The 20,881-nt window shown below is 44.2% G+C and overlaps 1 protein-coding gene across 10 annotated transcripts in view; it reads left to right on the top strand.

Moving 5' to 3' along the window:
• Nucleotides 1-20,881, top strand: part of GRM5 (glutamate metabotropic receptor 5) — a 491,177-nt gene that overhangs the window by 396,557 nt on the left and 73,739 nt on the right. For all 10 annotated transcript variants that reach the window (XM_040340112.1, XM_040340106.1, XM_040340110.1 and 7 more), the window contains exon 4: nt 1,754-1,989. In XM_040340112.1, coding sequence (XP_040196046.1) covers nt 1,754-1,989 — 236 coding nt within the window. The remainder of the gene's footprint in view (nt 1-1,753; nt 1,990-20,881) is intronic.

Here is a 20,881-nt window from a genome sequence, read left to right as displayed (position 1 = left end):
TGCGGAAGTGTGGGCGCCCAGCTGTGATTCACAGCCAGGCACGCACTGCGCATTCACGAGTCGCGCTGCACTCTGTCAATGGCCCTGGCAATCTTCTGGGACCTGTGACGTGTCCCAGAAGATTGTCGGGAGGAAGGAGTCACCTAGCCGGCCAGAATTCAGAAGGAGGAGGTGGGACAGGAAGTCCCACTCCAAACCAGGTACCCAGCCCCCCCCCCCAAACAAATGATATGCCAATTGTGGCATATCAGGGGGCAAGGAGGACTTGAAGCGTATGTTCCACTTTTGGGCGGAACTCCGCCTTAAATATATGGTATCCTCTGGTAAATGGTTCATTGTGAATAGCACCTCAATGCGTTTTACAGTAGGGCGCAATGCACAACGTGCCACACCTTACATACTGTGCATTGTAGTGTGCTACATTTAGAAAAAAGGGTCATGCACATTTTTTCTTCCGCTGTGGGGCATTGGGCAAAGCATGCATGACAAATAAAAGCATGTTAACACATGCCATAACACATATTAATACAAAATGTCGTCCATTGAGTGGGTCCTTACAAGTCTTCACAGGGCTATTTGTTGGGGGGGGGTGTTGCTATAGATAAATTACCCCTCAAAATATGATGGCAGTATACTTTTTTTGGTCAGCCCTGGCCTAAGGATTGGCCAAAATTCATCAGCAGGGGTAACTACCGTATTTATCGGCGTATACCGCGCACTTTTTTGCCCTTAAAATCAGGGCAAAATCATGGGTGCGCGATATACGCCGATACTTGCTTCCCGCGCTGTGTTTGAACGCCGCCACCGACATATACCGAGCGCAGTACACTCGGGTACACTCGGCCAGGCTCGGCTCCCCTCGCGGTGATGCGAGAGAAGCCGAGAGGAGCCAAGCGTGGCCGAGTGTGCCTGAGTGTACTGCGCTCGGTATATGTCGGCGGCGGCGTTCAAACACAGCGCGGGAAGCGGGGATCGGCTCAGAGACAGTGCGGGAAAAGCGGGGAGGACACCACGAAGGCCGCAGACAGACGCCGGAACGGACAAGGCCACCGATGGACGCCGGGCAAGACACCAAAACTGTAAAAGTAATAAAAAAAAAAATCCAGGAATTTCACGTCTAGATTAGGGGTGCGCGCTATACGCCGGTGCGCGCTATAGGCAGATAAATACGGTATGTGTCAATAAAGCCTGTATGGATTCCGAATAGAGAATTTGCATTGTGGATTCCATCTTCATATTGATGGCAATGTCAAGTGAGCTACAATTTACCTGTAAACATGCACAGTGGCATCAGACAAGTGGGCAAGCGTATGCCCTTTGCAGAGACCCCCAGACCCTGCCTTGCCACAAATGGATCATTTCTATAGGCCAGGATTCAACTTCAACTTTAAAGAGGTCTACAAGTGCCAGTATCTTGGCCCTGATAATTCCTTTACCATGCTGTGTTCCCTAGCGCCAATTGTTTTTTCGGTTATGGCGGGAGACTGTGTCAAATGATTAAACCCTCCAGTGGTTCCAGGGTTGTTTGGCAAAGTCATACACAGATACACATTTAATGGTCTGTTTTTTTGCTCTTCACGCGGCAGAAAACTCGCATTTATAGACTTTTTGTTTTGTGTTCAGCATGCTTTGAGGCCACAGAGAGGAGGCTGGAGGATTTAATAAGCTTGCTATTATAAAAATGTTTGGCAGATAAGAACATCAATCATGGGTTGGCGAGCACGGGGATTTATCATGTTATTTATCTCCGCAGTGACGGCTGGGCAGACAGGTACGATGTGACAGACGGTTATCAGCGCGAGGCTGCCGGAGGAATAACCATCAAGCTGCAGTCTCCAGACGTGAAATGGTTTGACGAATATTACCTGCAGCTCAAGCCGGAGACCAACCTGCGCAACCCCTGGTTTCAGGAGTTTTGGCAAAACAAGTTCAAGTGTCGATTAAAGGGATTTTCGCAGGACAACCAGATCTACAATAAGACCTGCACCAGTAAGTAAAATGACATGGACTGTATTGTAAGTGGCCGTTGTGCAGTCGGTTTTACTTAAAGCGTTTTTTTTTTTGCCATCCAGCATACTAGCGTGAGCTACAGTATGCCTTTATTTTATTTTTTTTAGCTGCACTCACAGTTTAATCCGTTAGTTAACCACTTTAGCCCCGGGCCTGTTTTTCAGATTCGGTGTTTACGAGACTAAAACATTTTTTTTTGCTAGAAAATAACTTAAAACCCCCAAACATTATATATATTTTTTTCTAACACCCTAGAGAATAAAATGGCAGTCATTGCAATACTTTTTGTCACACCGTATTTGCGCAGCGGTCTTACAAGCGCACTTTTTTTTTTAAAAATTCACTTTTTTAAATTAAAAAATAAGACAACAATAAATTTGGCCCAATTTTTTTATATATTGTGAAATATAATGTTATGCCGAGTAAAATGATATCCAACATGTCACGCTTAAAAATTGCGCCTGCTCGTGGCATGGCGTCAAACTTTTACCCATAAAAATCTCGATAGGCGGCGTTTAAAAAATTCTACAGGTTGCATATTTTGAGTTACAGAGTAGGCCTAAGGCTAAAACTATTGCTCTTGCTCTAACGATCGCGGCGATACCTCACTTGTGTGGTTTGAACACCGTTTTCATATGCGGGCGCTACTCGCGTATACGTTCGCTTCTACGCGCGAGCTCGTCGGGACGGGGCGCTTTAAAAATTTTTTGGGGGGTTTTCGCATTTATTTTTATTTATTTTACAATTTTTAACACTGAAATTAAAAAAAAAAAAAATTATCACTTTTATTCCTATTACAAGGAATGTAAACATCCCTTGTAATAGAAAAAAGCATGACAGGTCCTCTTAAATATGAGATCGGGGGTCAAAAAGACCTGAGATCTCATATTTAGGCTTAAATGCAAAAAAAAAATTATTTGGAAATGTAATTTTTTCAAATGACAAAAAAAAAAAATGTTGCTTTAAGACGCTGGGCGGGACTGATGTTTTGACGTCACTTCCGCCCAGCAGAGCTATGGGGACGGGTGAAGGAGATTTTTCCTTCAGTCTCGTCCCCAGTCACCAGCCGAACGGTCCCGATCGCCTCCGCCGCTACCGACGGCTACGGTAAGCGGCGGAGGGCGCGGGAGAGTGGCGGGAGGGGGGGCCCCTCTCCCGCCACCGATAACGGCGATCTCGCGGCGAATCCGCCGCGGAGACCGCCGTTATCGTGTACCGGACCGCCCACTGAAGAGATGAATATCTCGATTGTGGCAGCAGCTGCTGCCGTTACCGAGATATTCATCTTTAAAGTGCTGACGTATAACGACGGTGGGCGGTCGGTAACTAGTTAAGTTTCAGACTCCCCGCGAGGAGTAGGCGTTCCTATGAAGAGGGGAACATGATTGACGGCCGGCTATGGCGCGTCACGCTTCCCGAAAATAGCCGAAATAGGACTTGGCTCTTCACGGCGCCTGCGCAGTCAGCTCCTAGTCTGTGAGCAGGCGCCGTATAGCGCCGTGAAGAGCCGAGTCCTACTCGGCTCTTCACGGGAAGCGTGACGCGCCATAGCCGGCCGTCAATCATGTTCCCCTCTTCATAGGAACGCCTACTCCCCGCGGGGAGTCTGAAACAAAACTAATCGATTAAACTGTGAGTACAGCGCAAAAAAATAAAATAAAGGCATACTGTAGCTGACGCTAGTATCTTGATTGGCATGGTACAAAGTTGTATTTTAGGGTGAACCCCCGCTTTAAAGAGAGCCCGTCTAGTTTAACTACTTGCCTACTGGGCACTTTTACCTCCTTCCTGCCCAGGCCAATTTTCAGCTTTCAGCGCTGTCACATTTTGAATGACAATTGCGCGGTCATGCAACACTGTACCCAAACAAAGTTTTTATATATTTTTTTCGACAGATAGAGCTTTCTTTTGGTGGTATTTAATCACCACTGTGTTTTTTTATTTATTTTTTGCAAAAAAAAGACTGTTTCTGTTATAACATTTTGTAAATAAGTATTTTTCTCCTTCACTGATGGGCACTAATAGGCTGAACTGGTGGGCACTGATGAGGTGGCACTGATAAGTATGCACTAATATGGAGCACTGATGGGCACTGATATATGGCACTGATGAGCACTGATAGGTGGCACTGATAGGTGGCATGTATGGGCACTAATAGGCGACAATGATGGGCATTGATTGGCGGTACTGATGGGCGGCATTGATGAGCAGGCACTGAAAGGCAGAACTGATTGGCATCAATTATGGGCACTGGTTGGCATCGCTGATAGGCACTAATAGGCTGTGCTGATGGGCACTGATTGGCATCACTGCTGGGCACTGTTGGGGCTGCACTGATATTCAGGGCACTGATGATCAGTTCCCTTATTATCTGTGGAGATCTACCCTGTGAGGAAATGCCGCCGATCGTCTCTCCTCTCCTCGCACGCTGTATGCGTTTTGATGCAAGTTCTGAAACTTTTAAAGACCAATTGAAATGTCAGATCACATACAGGGCCGCCATCAGGGGGGTACAGGCAGTACACCTGTAAGGGGCCCATATGGAAATCCCCACTTTTTTTTGTAAGGGGTCCGGAGGTCCCCAGGGCCCCGGATGGCAACCCACCTTTTATTTATTAAAAAAAATATATATATATATATATTTTATTTTATTTTTTTATTAAAGAGCCCGGAGGTCCCCAGGGCCCCGGATGGCAACCCCCCCCTTTTTTTTATAATTTTTTTTATTTAAGGGCCCAGAGGTTTCTTTTTTTTCCTTTTTCTTTTTATTAAAAGGCCCAGAGGTCCCCAGGGTCCCAGATGGCAACCCCCCTTTTTTTTGTAAGTTCTTGTTAAAAAAAAATATTTGTTTTTATATATATATATATATATATATATATATATATATATATATTTTTTTTAAATAAAGGGTCCAGAGGTCCCCAGGGGCCCGGATGGCAACCCCCCCCCCTTTTTTTTATAAAAAAATATATTTTTTTTATATACTGTATATTTTCTATTTCTTTTTATTAAAGGGACCAGAGGTCCCCAGGGCCCCGGATGGCTTCTCAATTTGCGGCGGCACCCCCCCCCCCGTTTCTCAATTTCAGGTGGCAGCAGCACCCCCCCGGTTCTCTGCTCCAGATGGCGGCCCTGATCACATATACAGATACTGCAATAATAGCCTCCATTTTCATAGTGCTGCCTTTTGCTCCTGTTGCTGTCCGGTGCACTCTTTAATCTAACAGGTGTTGGTCAGACAAGCCCCTCTCACTTCCTCCACAGTACTGTGTACTTACATTGGTGCTGAGGGGTATGGCTGTTAGTGCTGCCAGCATAGAGCAGTGGAGCTCGAGGCCTGGAAGTAGTGGGCCAGATCCACAAAAACCTGACGTAACTTAAAAAATCCAATTTAAGTTACACTGCCTTAAAGTTTCTACCTAAGTGCCTGATCCACAAAGCACTTATCTAGAAATTTCAGGCTGTGTAACTAAAATTCTGCCAGCGCAAGGCGTTCCTATTCAAATGGGGCGAGTCCCATTTAAATGAGGCGCGCTCCCGCGCCGGCCGTACTGCGCATGCGCGAGGTTACGTTACGCCGAGTTTTGAGGATCGCGACGGCTTAAAAAAGTTGCGTCGGGGAAAAAAAAAAAAAAAAAGCGTCGCTCGGCATGCATTCCTGAGGGAGAACTCCATGCCAATTTTCAAAGAAAAAACCGGCATGGGTTCACCCCCCAGGAGCATACCAGGCCCTTAGGTCTGTTATGGGTTGTAAGGAGACCCCCCTACGCCGAAAAATCGACGTAGGGGTCCCCCTACAATCCATACCAGACCCGTATCCAAAGCACGCTACCCGGCCGGCCAGGAATGGGAGTGGGGACGAGCGAGCGCCCCCCCCCCTCCTGAGCCGTGCCAGGCCGCATGCCCTCAACATGGGGGGGTTGGGTGCTCTGCGGCAGGGGGGCGCACTGCGGGCCCCCCCACCCCAGAGCATCCTGTCCCCATGTTGATGAGGACAGGACCTCTTCCCGACAACCCTTGCCATTGGTTGTCGGGGTCTGCGGGCGGAGGCTTATCGGAATCTGGGAGTCCCCTTTAATAAGGGGGCCCCCAGATACCGGCCCCCCACCCTAAGTGAATGGATATGGGGTACATCGTACCCCTATCCATTCACCTGGAGGCAAAAAGTAAAAGTTAATAAACACACAACACAAGGCTTTTTAAAATATTTTATTTTTCTGCTCCGGATGCCCCCCCTGTCTTCGTTATTAGCTCAATTAGCAGGGGGGGCTTCTTCTTCCACTCTCCGGGGGTCTTCTCCGCTCTCCGGGGGTCTTCTCCGCTCTCCGGGGGGGCTTCTCCGGACTCCGGGGGGCTTCTTCCATCTTCTCCCCTCTTCCGCTCTTGACTCGGCGAACCCCGGTTCTTCTGCAGCTCTCCGGTGCCTTCTTCTTCAGCGCTGGCTGCCTGCTATGTTTGTGTGTTAGCTCAATTACTAACAGGCAGCCAGCGCGGTCTTCTGTGGCGTCAGGGTCTTCTCTTCCTTTCTTCCGATGTTGCCTCGTCGCCTGTTGTCGCTGTAATGATGGAAGCGCGCCTTGCATCACATTTATATAGGCATCACCGTCCCATCATGCTCCGGCAGGTACCCACGTGGTGGGTGCACGTGGGTAGGCACCCACCACGTGGGTACCTACCGGAGCATGATGGGACGGTGATGCCTATATAAATGTGATGCAAGGCGCGCTTCCATCATTACAGCGACAACAGGCGACGAGGCAACATCGGAAGAGGGGAGAAGACCAGAAGACCCTGACGCCACAGAAGACCGCGCTGGCTGCCTGTTAGTAATTGAGCTAACACACAAACATAGCAGGCAGCCAGCGCTGAAGAAGAAGGCACCGGAGAGCTGCAGAAGAAACGGGGTTCGCCGAGTCAAGAGCGGAAGAGGGGAGAAGATGGAAGAAGCCCCCCGGAGTCCGGAGAAGCCCCCCCGGAGAGCGGAGAAGACCCCCGGAGAGCGGAGAAGACCCCCAGAGAGTGGAAGAAGAAGCCCCCCCTGCTAATTGAGCTAATAACGAAGACAGGGGGGGCCTCCGGAGCAGAAAAATAAAATATTTTAAAAAGCCTTGTGTTGTGTGTTTATTAACTTTTACTTTTTGCCTCCAGGTGAATGGATAGGGGTACGATGTACCCCATATCCATTCACTTAGGGTGGGGGGCCGGTATCTGGGGGCCCCCTTATTAAAGGGGACTCCCAGATTCCGATAAGCCTCCGCCCGCAGACCCCGACAACCAATGGCAAGGGTTGTCGGGAAGAGGTCCTGTCCTCATCAACATGGGGACAGGATGCTCTGGGGTGGGGGGGCCCGCAGTGCGCCCCCCTGCCGCAGAGCACCCAACCCCCCCATGTTGAGGGCATGCGGCCTGGCACGGCTCAGGAGGGGGGGGGGCGCTCGCTCGTCCCCACTCCCATTCCTGGCCGGCCGGGTAGCGTGCTTTGGATACGGGTCTGGTATGGATTGTAGGGGGACCCCTACGTCGATTTTTCGGCGTAGGGGGGTCCCCTTACAACCCATACCAGACCTAAGGGCCTGGTATGCTCCTGGGGGGGAACCCATGCCGGTTTTGTTTTTACAAATTGCCGTGGAGTTCTCCCTCGGGAAAGCATACCAAATGCCGTCGCTGGAATGGGCTTTTACAAGGTGTGACTAGTTTACACTTTGTAGAACCAGCCCTAATTTTACACTTGCAAAATAACACTTACGGCGCAAAAAGGAAGCTAGAAAGCTTTGTGGATCGCCTTAAGTGCTAATTTGCATACTAGCAACGGCATTTTGACTCGAAATGCCCCCAGCGGCGGATGCGGTACTGCATCCTAAGATTCGGCAGTGTAATTCAATTACACATGCCGGATCTTCTGTCTAACTTTGGAAAAAGCCTTTTGAGGATCGTTTCCAAAGTTACACACAGACTGAACAGCAGTTAAGTCGGAGTATCTCTTTTGAGGATCTGGCCCAGTATTTTTACTAAGAGAAAAGGGTATTTAAGGCATTTCCAACCAAAATTGGTTAAAAGTTTCAACATGCTGTGGAACAGGACTATAAAGAGATGAAAATTATGTCATGTTTTATTTAATAACTTCATTAGTATGTTGATGAGGGGGTGTGGCCGAAACAGATAAGGTAAATTATAAGCAGATAAAACTTCAGTTTTAGGTTAAAACAAAGTTAGTGCTGGCTGCGCAGGTTCATAGTTTAAATGTAAACATTGCTGTGGTCCATTGGAGTTTACAGGTGGGAGAGCTAAAGTGGTTAAAATTCAGTCCCCTAGAAACTCATACTTGCCTATGTTTTGCTACCTGGTCTGTATAGATATGGAGGAGCACATGACTCGCTTCATGTGACAGTGCTGATGCTGGGAGGCTGGCCCAGCATCAGAGGTTGGGAGAGTCCTCAGTTCTGGTAGATAAGGATACAGTATAAGTGCAACGCAAAAAAACTATTAATAAATAATAACAAAACAAATAATAATCAATCTAAAAGAAATCAAAAGAGATGATATAGCAGTCGAGAGAGACGATAAACAGCCAGATCCACAAGTGGTATTCCACCAGTGCTGAAACAGTCCACAGTATCGTGACAGTCCCTCCACCTCCGGTCTAACTAAACACTCTCACCTTAAGGTATGGACCCCTAAGCAAACAGGTGGTCATGCAAAAGAGTTAACACGGACCAAAAACTTTTCTCATGGCTCCTTAAAACTCAGCATAGGACGCCAGGTCATGTGTAGAAAGAAAAAAGTGCTCACCGTTTAAGCAATACATTTATTCTTGTGTTTAAACACACACTACTCACATAGAGAAGATAAAAGCAATCGTATCAAATTCCGTAGGGCAGCAGTGGGTGACGTCATGCATAGCTCCACCCCGTATGCGTTACATTCAAAAAGAACTTCCTCAGCGGGGCGGCGCCAAGGCGTCACCCTTCAGTCAATTCATAAAGCACCATTATTATGGCAATGGCCGAAGCCAGACTTAGCGGGGGGGGGGGGCTAAAACATCATACGTCTATCAAATGAAAGTGCCGCTACACGGCAAGATTTTCACAGCTTATCAGCCTCTATAGACAAAATATTAAAAACAAAGGTAATCAAACTTACCTACACTTGGCTCACTGAATAATCTCGGTTAACCACATGGAACACCGAACTAAAAGAAAACTCAAGTGGCAATAACCTAAAAAATTCAGTGGGGATCAGTACAAAATATTGTCATCTAGTGGCTAATACTAAAATTACACCTACACATTATATCTGTAAACATTAATTATACATTCCGCATTGATTCAACAGATGCTGTCCTACAAATTACATAACATAAACAAAAACAGAAACAATAATATATAAAGCAGAGAAGAACAATCAATAAGTCCTGTAAGGGGTTAGCTCGGTAGCGGGGTGTGTGACCCCTTGGATGGGTTCACCACACACTGAATTCATACAGACTGGCAGTCGAAGACAGTTGCTGGAAGACAATTGCAAGCATCCAAACAGCATAAACAAAATCAAAACATAAAATAAACTCTGGCCACCGTGAGCGTCTACCTTCCACACAGGAACCTATCTAAGGAGTCTGGCTCAGCCTAGTGCCGGCCAGACAGTGCTGGACATATAGCAGAAAACAATAGTCTTTTGATTTTTATCACACAGAAAAATCCTTCTTCTCCTCACCTCCTCAGAAGACTTTAAATGCTGCTCTCCTTACTCACAAAGCCTCAGGAATGATCCAGCAACAAAATGGTAATCCTCTGGGCTACTTATAGAGGCCTTAATTGTCTCATTCTGAACAGCTGAAGTTTTTCAACTGCCTTTAGCCTTTCTCTGGCTACGTTTGTAGCCAACGCCCGATAACAATCTGTGTATCATCTAAACAAGGCAGAAATGTATGTCCCATCAGTGACAACACCCACAGATATACCTGACTTCCTGTCACAGTCCTCAGTTCTGATCAGTAGCTTAGAAGAAGGGTATTAAAGTGAACCTGTGGTGCTTCTATGCAAGTAGCTCATTGCCCCAAATATGGCTAGTTGGTGTGAGACCAAGCAGAGATGGTGTGTCTACTCACTCCACATCATGTCCAGAGCCAACTCATGTCTGTAGGTAGTAGACATGTGCATTCGTTTTCGTCCGAATGTATTTTTGTCCGAATTTCAGGTATTTTTAGTTATTATTTTAACAAACGATAACGTAAAAAGCACAGAAAACGAAAACTGAAAGATCCGACATAAACAAATGCTTTTTTTTTGTTTTTGTTGCAGTCGAATGTGCCTAACCTTAACTCTATTAGTCCAATATTATTCTACATAAAGAGAAAAGATTCGACATAGAGAGAAAAGATTCGACTTGGCGAGAAAAGATTCGACTTAGAGAGACATGAAGATTCGACGAAGTAGCTAAAAACATACGATCGCAGTAAGCGGACATTTATGGTGAAATGCTCTGCCCATAGGCTATAGAAGAATTCTAATGTTGGTTGACTAGTAATAATAATTAATAAATATAATTATTATTAGTCATACAACATTAGAATTCTTCTATAGCTTGTAGGCTGAACATTTGACCGAAAATGTACGTTTGCGGCATTATACAGTTTCGTTGCTCCGTCGAATCCTTTTTTTTTTTTTTAAAGATTCTGTAAATTCTTTTTTTTTTTTTTTTTTTTAAGATTCCGTCAAATCTTCTTTTTTTTTTTTTTTTTTTTTAAGATTCTGTTGAATCTTCTTAGAACATTCAACAGACACCATAGGCCTTCAATGACAGATTCGACCTTGACTAATTTGGATTTTCGAACGAATGCATTTTTTTTACGAAAAACAAAATAAATAAAAACGAATTTCGGGAGTAACTAAATACATTTATTTTTTGGACGAAAACAAAATTCCGAAACAAAATATTTCAGTGTGCACATGTCTAGTAGGTAGTATTGGGCATGTTCCAGTTCTTTGGCTTCCTGTTGTTTTTTGTAGAGCTGACTCCTGATTCTTATATGCTTGTCTGACCTTGTTCTAGTTTCATTGCATCTCGTGATCCCAAACATTTTCACCAGTGCTGCGATCCTTCCCTGTGCAGGATATTACATCTAACATGAAACATCTACAGAATTAAAAAGATGAAGGCATAGTATTAGGTCATTTTAAAATAAAGTTCTTAATGCAATAAAATGTGTAATCGTTTCATAACATTTTATAGGGTTGAAAAGTTGAACGTTGTTTTAAATAGATTTTTACCTAAGTCAATAAATGACAGAGGTAGGTTAATAGATACCTGTGTATGCGGCTGACCTTTTCACGTATGAAATGTAACACCATATTCTGGAATTATTTATCGACTTTGCATTTTGAGGATAGCTGTACAGTATTATAGTCATTAGGGGTTATTTTAATAATGTCTAATTTGATTGCAGTTCCCTTCCATAGAATATCTAATTATCTGCTTTACAGGCCTGTCAAACTTGTTTCTCAGGAGCCATCGAGCTGCCAGAATGTTCTCTTTTTTTCTGCCTGACAACCAATTACCCGTGGCAGTCCGCACAATCAAGCTGTACAGTGATATATTGCCCTAGAACCTTACCTGTCACTAGATTTTCTTTTGTATTAATTAGAGCTGCTTAACTAACCTGGAATCACCTGAAAGCATTTGTGAATGAAAGGATTAATATTTTGTATTCATAGTTATTTGATTGCTTAGAGGAAAATTCCATCTTAAGAGGACCTCTAGAAGCTGTGACTAAAAAAAAAAAAAATGTTAAGCAAAGGACTAACCCCCGGTATTGCCTACAATCTCCCTGAAACGCAACTTTATCTTGTTCTGCATCGTGAAGTTTCTAGATACAGAGGTCTAACGTTTACTGCATGCAATAACATGGTCACTTGACTCCTTTGCATAAATTAATACTGTGACGTCACCAACCCAGCATGCTCCTGGTTGGTGATGTCACCAGGGGGGCAGGGCCTCCTGGTGACATCACCGGGTGACCACTCCCCCTAGCTATTTCTGAAATGTCAGACTGAAAAGCACAGCAGTCATCGTGAGCCTTCGTCAAAGCCAGAGATTTTTTTTTATCTTTTTTAGGCCTGGAGGTGCGGCAAGTGTCGTGATTGACATTGGATCTTCTTTGGGGGAGACATTTAAAAAAAAATTGACAAAAACTGTGTGGTTTTTTTTGGGGGTGGGGGTGAATGAGTAGGGGTATACTTATTCGCAGAGGCCTTTATCCCAATCAACATGGGGACAAGGTGCTTTGTAGACATGTGCATTTGTTTTCGTCCGAATGCATTTTCATCCAAATTTCGGGTATTTTCATTATCGTTTTAACAAACGAAAACAAAGTGCAGAATCCGAAATCCGAAAGATTTGACGTAAAAAAAGTTTTATATTTCATTTTCATTGCTACAACAGTTCGATATATATAGGACATTCGACATGACGCTAACAATAGCAATCTGTGTCAATCGAACCTGTGGTCGAATGTGCCCAACCTTAACACTATTAGTCCAAGATTATTCTACATAGAGAGAAAAGATTCGACATTATAGAGACAGTGTTGGGGTAGACCATTCGACATGAACGACGAAGATTCGATGAAGCAGCGAAAAACATACAAACGTTGAATCTGTCATTGAAGGCTTATGGTGTGTGTCAAAAGTTCTAAGAAGATTCAACAAGCAGCTAAACTGTACGACGCCACAATCGTACATTTCCTGTCAAATGCTCGTCCCATAGGCTATAGAAGAATTTGAATGTTGGTTGACTAGTAATAATGATTTATAAATATAATTATTACTAGTGTCATACAACTTTAGAATTCTATAGCTTGTAGGCGGAACATTCGACCAGAAATGTACGATTGCGGCGTCGTACAGTTTAGCTGCTCCGTCAAATCTTCTTACAACATCCGACAGACACCATAAGCCTTCAATGACAGATTCGACCCTAATTATTTCGGATTTTCGGATGAATGCATTTTTTAACGAAACAAAATAAATAAAAACTAATTTCGGGAGTAACTAAATTAATACATTTTTCGGACAAAAAACGTAATTGCGAAACAAAATATTTTAGTGTGCTTTGGGATGTCCTGCTTTTTGATTTTCTATGCTGGAATAAAGTATATATAAATACTACATCCCTATCATACTACAAATACTACATCCCTATCATGTACCTACATCCGCTTTCTTTTGGTGGTACTTAATCACCGCTGTTTTATTTAAAAAAAAATTGCTATACATACAAAAAAGGACTGAAAAAAAAAATGTTTTTCATATTTTGTTATAACATTTTTCAAACGGGTAAATTTTCTCCTTCACTGATGGGCACTGATGTGCACAGATAGGTGGCACTAATCAGGAGGCACTGATGAGGCTGCACTGATGGCCAGTGATAGTCGGCATGGAGAGGTGTCTCTGATAGGTGGCACTCATAGGCACTATTAGGTGGCACTAATGGGCACCGTTAGACAGCACTGATGATGAGGCACTGATAGCTGGCACTAATGGGCACCGGTAGGCAGCACTGATGATGAGCCACTGATAGGTGGCACTGATGGGCACTGATAGGTGGCACTGGTGGGCACTGATAGGTTGCATTGGTGGGCACTGATGAATGGCACTGATTAGCAGCACATGCGGGCACTAAGATGACCAATGTCTCAGCCAAGTCTCACGGACTAGGCTATCACAGAGCGTGCGGCCCGTGTGGCTCAGGCACGAGATCAGGAGGATGTCCATATACGCCCTCCTGCCAATTTAAGCCCGCTCTGTAGCCGTCTTTTGGTTAAACTAAGTGGTTAAACTAATCCGAAATAATGAATCAAAATTTCGGACAAAATTTGAATTTGAATAGTTTTTGAATCAAATTCAAATAGTTTTTGCATCAAATTTGAATACTTTTCTAATCTAATTCATATTTCAGAAGAGAATAAAATAGAATAGAAAATAAACTAATATAATGGAAAAGAATATAATAGAAAATAAAAGAATAGAATGTTATAGAGTAAAACAGAAGAGAAAATAAAATAAAAGAACATAAAAAGGGATAAAATAGAAAATAAAAGAATAGAGAAAAACAGAACAAAATAAAATAGAAAATAAATAAACAGAATAAAATAGAATAAAAAAGAAGGGAATAGAATAGATTATAAAATAGAATAGAATAAAATAGAATATAACCATCTTCTGAAATTCGAATTTGATTTTGAATGGAATAGAAAGGAATAGAATAGAAAATAAAATAGAATAAAAAAAAGAACAAAAAATAGAATAGAAAGAATCTAACAATTTAACCTTATTTTTTATTTATTTTTGTAAAAATAGTGCAGCGCTGCGTTTCTTTAAATCTTATATAAACAAATAATTATACATTCCATAAAACAATTCATGAAAAAAAATTATATCAAATGCTTCGCCTGACATCACAGATTCGACTCCTCCCCTCTATAATTTTTCACAAAATTAATATTGCAATAGGTGTGGTGTATCACTATCAGTGTTCTGCAGCTGTGTAGACACTCAGCCCCCGTTCACACCTAGGCGTATATACGCCTGTAGTGCGACGCCGCTGCAGCCCCCGAGACGCTGGAGGGATGATTTAACATGCACCTCTATGGAGATGGTTCACATCTCCACGCCAAACGCCGTACGCCTGCCGCCTGAAAAAAAGTCCCGGACCTTTTTTTCAGGCGGCTTTCGGCGTTCGGCATAGGAGATGTGAACCATCTCCATAGAGGGGGTGAAGGCTGCATTCACAATCGCGGCGTTTTGTCGCTGCAAATCGCGGTACAAAACGCCGCTATTTGTCGCCGCAATTCGCGGGACAAAACGCCGCGATTTTGTGCGCCGAGGTGTGAATGCAGCCTCAGAGGGGTATATTTGATTTTTTTCACGTCATTATAGGAGTAATTTATTAGCATTGTGGCGCTGATAGTTTTTCTCACTAATAACAATATAACCGTTTTCTGAAATTCAAAGTTTGAGCCTAGGTTCACACTGCTGTGAATTCAAAATCGCGGTAAAATGTGTGATTTTACCGCGATTTCGCGGCTGCGATTTTGCCGCAATTTAATGTAAATCGCGGCCCGAAATCGCAAAAAGTAGTACAGGGACTACTTTTTGAAATCGCAGATGCGGCGTCGCACTGATTAGGACAGTGCCATTGCCGACAATTGCCGCCGATTTGAGATGCGATTTGACATGTCAAATCGCATCTCAAATCGTTCCAAATCGTACCCAGTGTGAACCAGGGCTGAATAGGATAAATTTGAATCTCGAATAGGATAGATTTGAATTTTGAATGGAATACATTTGAATTAGAATAGAATAGAAAAGAAATAACAGAAAATAAAATAAAAGAATAGAATAGAAAAAAACAATAGAAAAGAATGGAATAGGGGGCCAGATTCACAGACATTTAAGTTGCTCCCCTGCGGCGTAACGTATCTGATTTACGTTACACCGCTGCAGGTTTACAGCGTAAGTGCCTGATTCACAAAGCTCTTACCTGTAAACTTGAGGCGGTGTAACGTAAATGCGCTCGGCGCAAGCCCGCCTTATTCAAATGGGGCGGGCACTAGGGTTGTCCCGATACCACTTTTTTAGGACCGAGTACAAGTACCGATACTTTTTTTCAAGTACTCGCCGATACCGAATACCGATACTTTTTTTTAAATGTGTCCCCAAATGCAGCCATGTCCCCCCACATATGCAGCCATGTCCCCCCACATATGCAGCCATGTCCCCCCCCCCACATATGCAGCCATGTCCCCCCCACATATGCAGCCATGTCCCCCATAAATCCAGCCATGTCCCCCCACATATGCAGCCATGTCCCCCCCACATATGCAGCCATGTCCCCCATAAATCCAGCCATGTCCCCCCACATATGCAGCAGGTGTAATGCTCTTTGCAATCTCCTGTAGAAAAAAAATAAAAAGTTGCACTATACAACAAAATATACGTGCATTTATTATTATTTTCCCCGAAAGGCAATTTGACCTTTTAAAATCACTCACACATGCCTGGGTAGCCTAAATTAAGCCAATAGACACATTGTGAACAGATTGAAAGCAAAAATCATTTGAACACAGGTTATAATTTCATGAAATAAAACATTTCCTGTTCCTCATATGCCTCAGAAATTCCAACAGCAGAAAATCAAAGGGGATCACAGTCCCATACCATTGGACAACATTGGAAATCACATCTAGTACTGCAGGGTGACTGAAACATGTAAGACAGGTCTCCTCCTGTGTGTGTGTGTGTGTCAGCAGGCTGGGATCGCTACTATGGGGACAGATTGTATAGGAATGCATGGGGAGATCTTCACCTGTGATCAGTTTGTTTTTTCTACTTCTGTGTCACAATAGACTACATCTATTGTGACACAGTAGTAGAAAAAACAAACTGATCACAGGTGAAGATCTCCCCATGCATTCCTATACAATCTGTCCCCATAGTAGCGATGCCAGCCTGCTGACACACACAGGAGGAGACCTGTCTCACATGTTTCAGTCACCCTGCAGTACTAGTATTACAGGTCACAAACAGACAAGCAACGAACAGATCACTACAGAGGAGCGATGTTAGCGGGGACCCCCGGCCTCCTGAGCGACACTGCAAGCTACGGCACCAGCAGATCCGGTCTGTGAGCGGCAATGGGGTGACTCCGGGTGTAGGACACGGCGCACTATTACCTGCCTGGGTGTCAGCAGAGCGGGGGGTGCTGGGATTGGAGGATTTCAGGAAGCAACATCTCGAATAATGCGCAGCCGGCAAAACCGCCCTGTCTGCTATTGGTGAGCACTGCGGAATAACCCGTGCGACGCCGCCACATTCTGCTGTCACATGTGCGGCATGGAATGGTTTGCAGCGTGCGGGTAATATCACAGCTTTCATTTGAATAGCTGTAGTCTTTCCCGCGCGCCGCGTATAGACACTCCCCCTTGCTCGGGATTGGACAGTTCACCCGAGCAAGGGGGAGTGTCTATACGCGGCGCGCGGGAAAGACTACAGCTATTCAAATGAAAGCTGTAATGTTCCCCGCACGTAATAACCAAGCGGGGATGCGGCTGCGGCGGTGGTGGCGTCGGCGGGGACGGCGGCGGTGGTGGCGTCGGCGGGGACGGCGGCGGGCGGGAAGTATTCTATTTCGGTATCGGGGGTATTTGCGGGAGTACGAGTACTCCCGCAAATACTCGGAATCGGTCCCGATACCGATACTAGTATCGGTATCGGGACAACCCTAGCGGGCACCATTTAAATTTGGCGCGTTCCCACGCCGAACGTTGTGCGCATGCTCCATGTTCAAATTTCCCGACGTGCATTGCGCGAAATTACGGTGCCCCGACGTTTTTTTTAAATGCGACGTGCGTTACGGCGTTTCGTATTCCCGGACGTCTTACGCAAAAAAAATTTTTTCTAAATTCGACGCGGGAACGACGGCCATACTTTAACATGGCTGATCTAAAGATAAGCCATGTTAAAGCAGGTGTAACTTTGCGATGGGAAAAACCGACTAGCGACGACGTACGGGATTGCGACGAACGCGCAGATCTTCGTGGATCGCCGTAACTAGTCATTTGCATATTCTACGCCGACCGCAATGGCCTCGCCACCTTACGGCCAGCATAGAATTGCATCCTAAGATCAGACAGTGTAAGTCAATTACACCTGTTGGATCTTAGGGCTAGCTATGCGTAACTGATTCTATGAATCAGCCGCATAGTTAGGACGGGGCGGATCACAGAGATACAACGGCGTATCAGAAGATACTCCGTCGTATCTCTTTTGTGAATCTGGCCCAAGATAACTGTCTTCCAAAATTTGAATTTCAAATAGAATAAATTTGATTTCGAATGGAATTTAATTTTAATTTTTTATGGTATTCAAATTTCATTTGATGTGAAGTCAAATGGAATTAGAAAAGTGTGAATCATTTTGATTTTGAATAAACAAAACAAATTCCGAAAACAAATTAAACAAATTTAATTAAGCAAATTAATGTAAATAATGAATCAAAACCAAATGTTTGCATTCTGCACATCTCTGCAGACAATTTCATGGTCTGGGTACAAGCCAAGTCAGCAGCCAATCAGTGGAATAGAAGCAAATGGAGCAGACAGAATAAGAGGTCAGGAACAAGCCAGGGTCAGTGCAGGTGGAGTTCATATAGCGGCCTGGACCTTTTTATCATTGGGCTTGTGAACAGCGCTTTTGGACTCTTATGCCACTCTTATGTACACACGACTGTAATTCATGTCATGAAAAAAAAAAACGTTTTTCTCGATGTGAAGCCTGCCTTGCATACACACGATCGTGATAAAAAATGCTTGAGCAAAGCGCGGTGACTTACTATTTTGGATTAACAAAAATGCATCCAAAGTCGGGGGTCGTCTTATACGCTGGTGACAGTCTCCGTCAGGCTGCGGGTATCCATGATTTAAAAGCCGCGCCTCCTCCTCAGACAGTTTCGTGATAGGCGGAACACAAATTTTCCCAGAAGGGCCTCTGTTCAGTGTTCCGCCTATCACGGATGCCTTCTCATCCTCGGACGAGAGGACATCCGTGATAGGCGGAACACTGAACAGAGGCACTGCTGGGAAAATTTGTGTTCCGCCTATCTCAGAACAGTCTGAGGAGAAGGCGCGGCTTTTTGCCCAGATTCTCAAAGGACTTACGACGGCGCAGCGCCATGTACGCCGTCGTAAGTCCTAATCTGACCCGTCGTATCTATGCGACTGATTCTTAGAATCAGTTACGCATAGATATCCATTAGATCCGTCAGGCGTAAGTCTCTTACGCCGTCGGATCTAAACTGCATTTTTTTTGGACCGCTAGGTGGCGCTTCCGTCGAATTCCGCGTTGAGTATGCAAATTAGCTAGATACGCAAATTCCCGAATGTACGCGCGGCCGACGCAGTAAAGTTACGATGTTTACGTTAGGCTTTTCCCGGCGTATAGTTGCCCCTGCTATATGGTGGCATAAGTGCGGCGTTCGTTCGGCGCGGGGACGCGCTTGATTTAAATGATACACGCCCCCTACCCGCCAAATTTGAATTCCGCCGGGTGATTTACGCTACGCCGCCGCAACATTATGGAGCAAGTGCTTTGAGAATACAGCACTTGCCCGTGTAAGTTGCGGAGGCGTAGCGTAAATCAGATACGTTACGTCCGCACAATTTTGCGCGGCTGTACGTGAATCTGCCCCTATGAATCATGGATGCCTGGAAGCCAGAATCTGCAACAAAATAAGATAGGGAAATCGTCTTGGCCGGCACAGTGGGGGCCAGGGACGGCACAGTGGGGGCAAGTGATGGCACAGTGGGGCATGTAATGTAATGGCACAGTGATATTTGAAAAAATCCTGTTTCTGTCAGCGGTTGTTCCTGTCAGTGGTTGTTCCGGCTAACCCTTAGCTTCCAGAAAGACTAGTAAGAAGGGGATAGTCTTAAATGGCGAGTATATCTCAAAACCAACATTTTTCCTGGAAAAATAGGGGGTCGTCTTATACGCCGGCAAATACGGTACAACACGTGTGCCAGCACTATAAAGGGGAAGTTCCATTCGAATGGCGCCACCCTTTGGGCTGATTATGCTAATTTCCCTCTCATAACTTGCTTCTGAGCATGCGCGTTTTTTTCCCCGTCGTTAAAGCCTACACACGGCCGTTTTTCACAACGAGAAAAACGACGACGTGAAAAACGACGAGAAAAAATTGAGCAGGCTCTACATTTTTAATGGCCATTTTTCTCGTCGAGAAAAATGCTCTGAAGCCTACATGACCGTTTTTGACGACCAATTTAAAAAATGTCTTTTTTCTCGTCATGAAAAACGGTTGTGTGCGCACGGCATTATAATTTGGAGTCCAAAGTTTCTTTTTTTGTTTTTTATACGGTTTTTATTGAAGGTAAATAAGTCATACAAAGATAAACACTTTGCAAATGTTGTCACAAGTACATCATGAATCCAAAGTTTCTCGTTAAGGAGGCAATTTATATGATTTTTTGTGGAGGCGAATCTGGGGGATTGTGTTATATTTATTTGCTTTTTATTTACTCACATTGGATACACTGTACATCACAAGAGTTTTGGATTACCATTTTTGGGATTTTAGATTACCATTTTTCCACCATGGAGAACAGCATGAATTGTTTCACCAATTGTTTTTTTTTTTCATTATGTTTAATTCTGAATGTTTAGCGTAGCAACTTTTAGTTTTTGTATCCTGTTATTTCACAATTTGTCCTATTGTGTTATTGCCAGCAGCTTTTATGTTTCTACCTGCACAATATTTTTTTTTTCCTCTGCTGTATAAATTCCAATACAATTAGGCAAGGAATTTAGAGGCAGGAAACTTCCCTTGCTTTATTTTCTGGAACACAACACCCTCATTTTTGTGATGAAAACAATTTCAGGTGGTAATTTGTTTCCTGCTGCGAAAATCCTTCCTGTAATGGAGAAATGAAAGCATCTTGTGAGCAGCGCCGTCCATTCACAGATGTAGTTCTCAGCGCGGCGGTAAAGCATGTAATAACGTGTGGCTGAATCACAACTACGCCGCTGGAATTTTTTATTTTTTAGCTGTGTTGTGGATGATTTAAGAGATTGTTATACCGCTTTCTCTACCATAGAAAATAGGAGGACAGAGTAATATCGCCCTGAGCGGAAACTCTACTTTCATGTATATTACTGCCTCACAAGATATATTGTTAAAGTAAATATAAACCCCAATAAATCAAATCACCAACTTTTATACATTAACCACTTCAGCCCTGGAGGAATTTACCCCTTTCTGACCGGGCCATTTTTTTTTGCGATACGGCTTTGCGTTACTTTAA

The sequence above is a fragment of the Rana temporaria genome, chromosome 2 (genome assembly GCF_905171775.1).
Source record: "Rana temporaria chromosome 2, aRanTem1.1, whole genome shotgun sequence".
In the NCBI taxonomy this organism is placed as follows: Eukaryota; Metazoa; Chordata; class Amphibia; order Anura; family Ranidae; genus Rana; species Rana temporaria.
The sequence above is the reverse complement of the archived record's forward strand: the minus strand, read 5'-3'. Positions and strand labels throughout refer to the sequence as shown.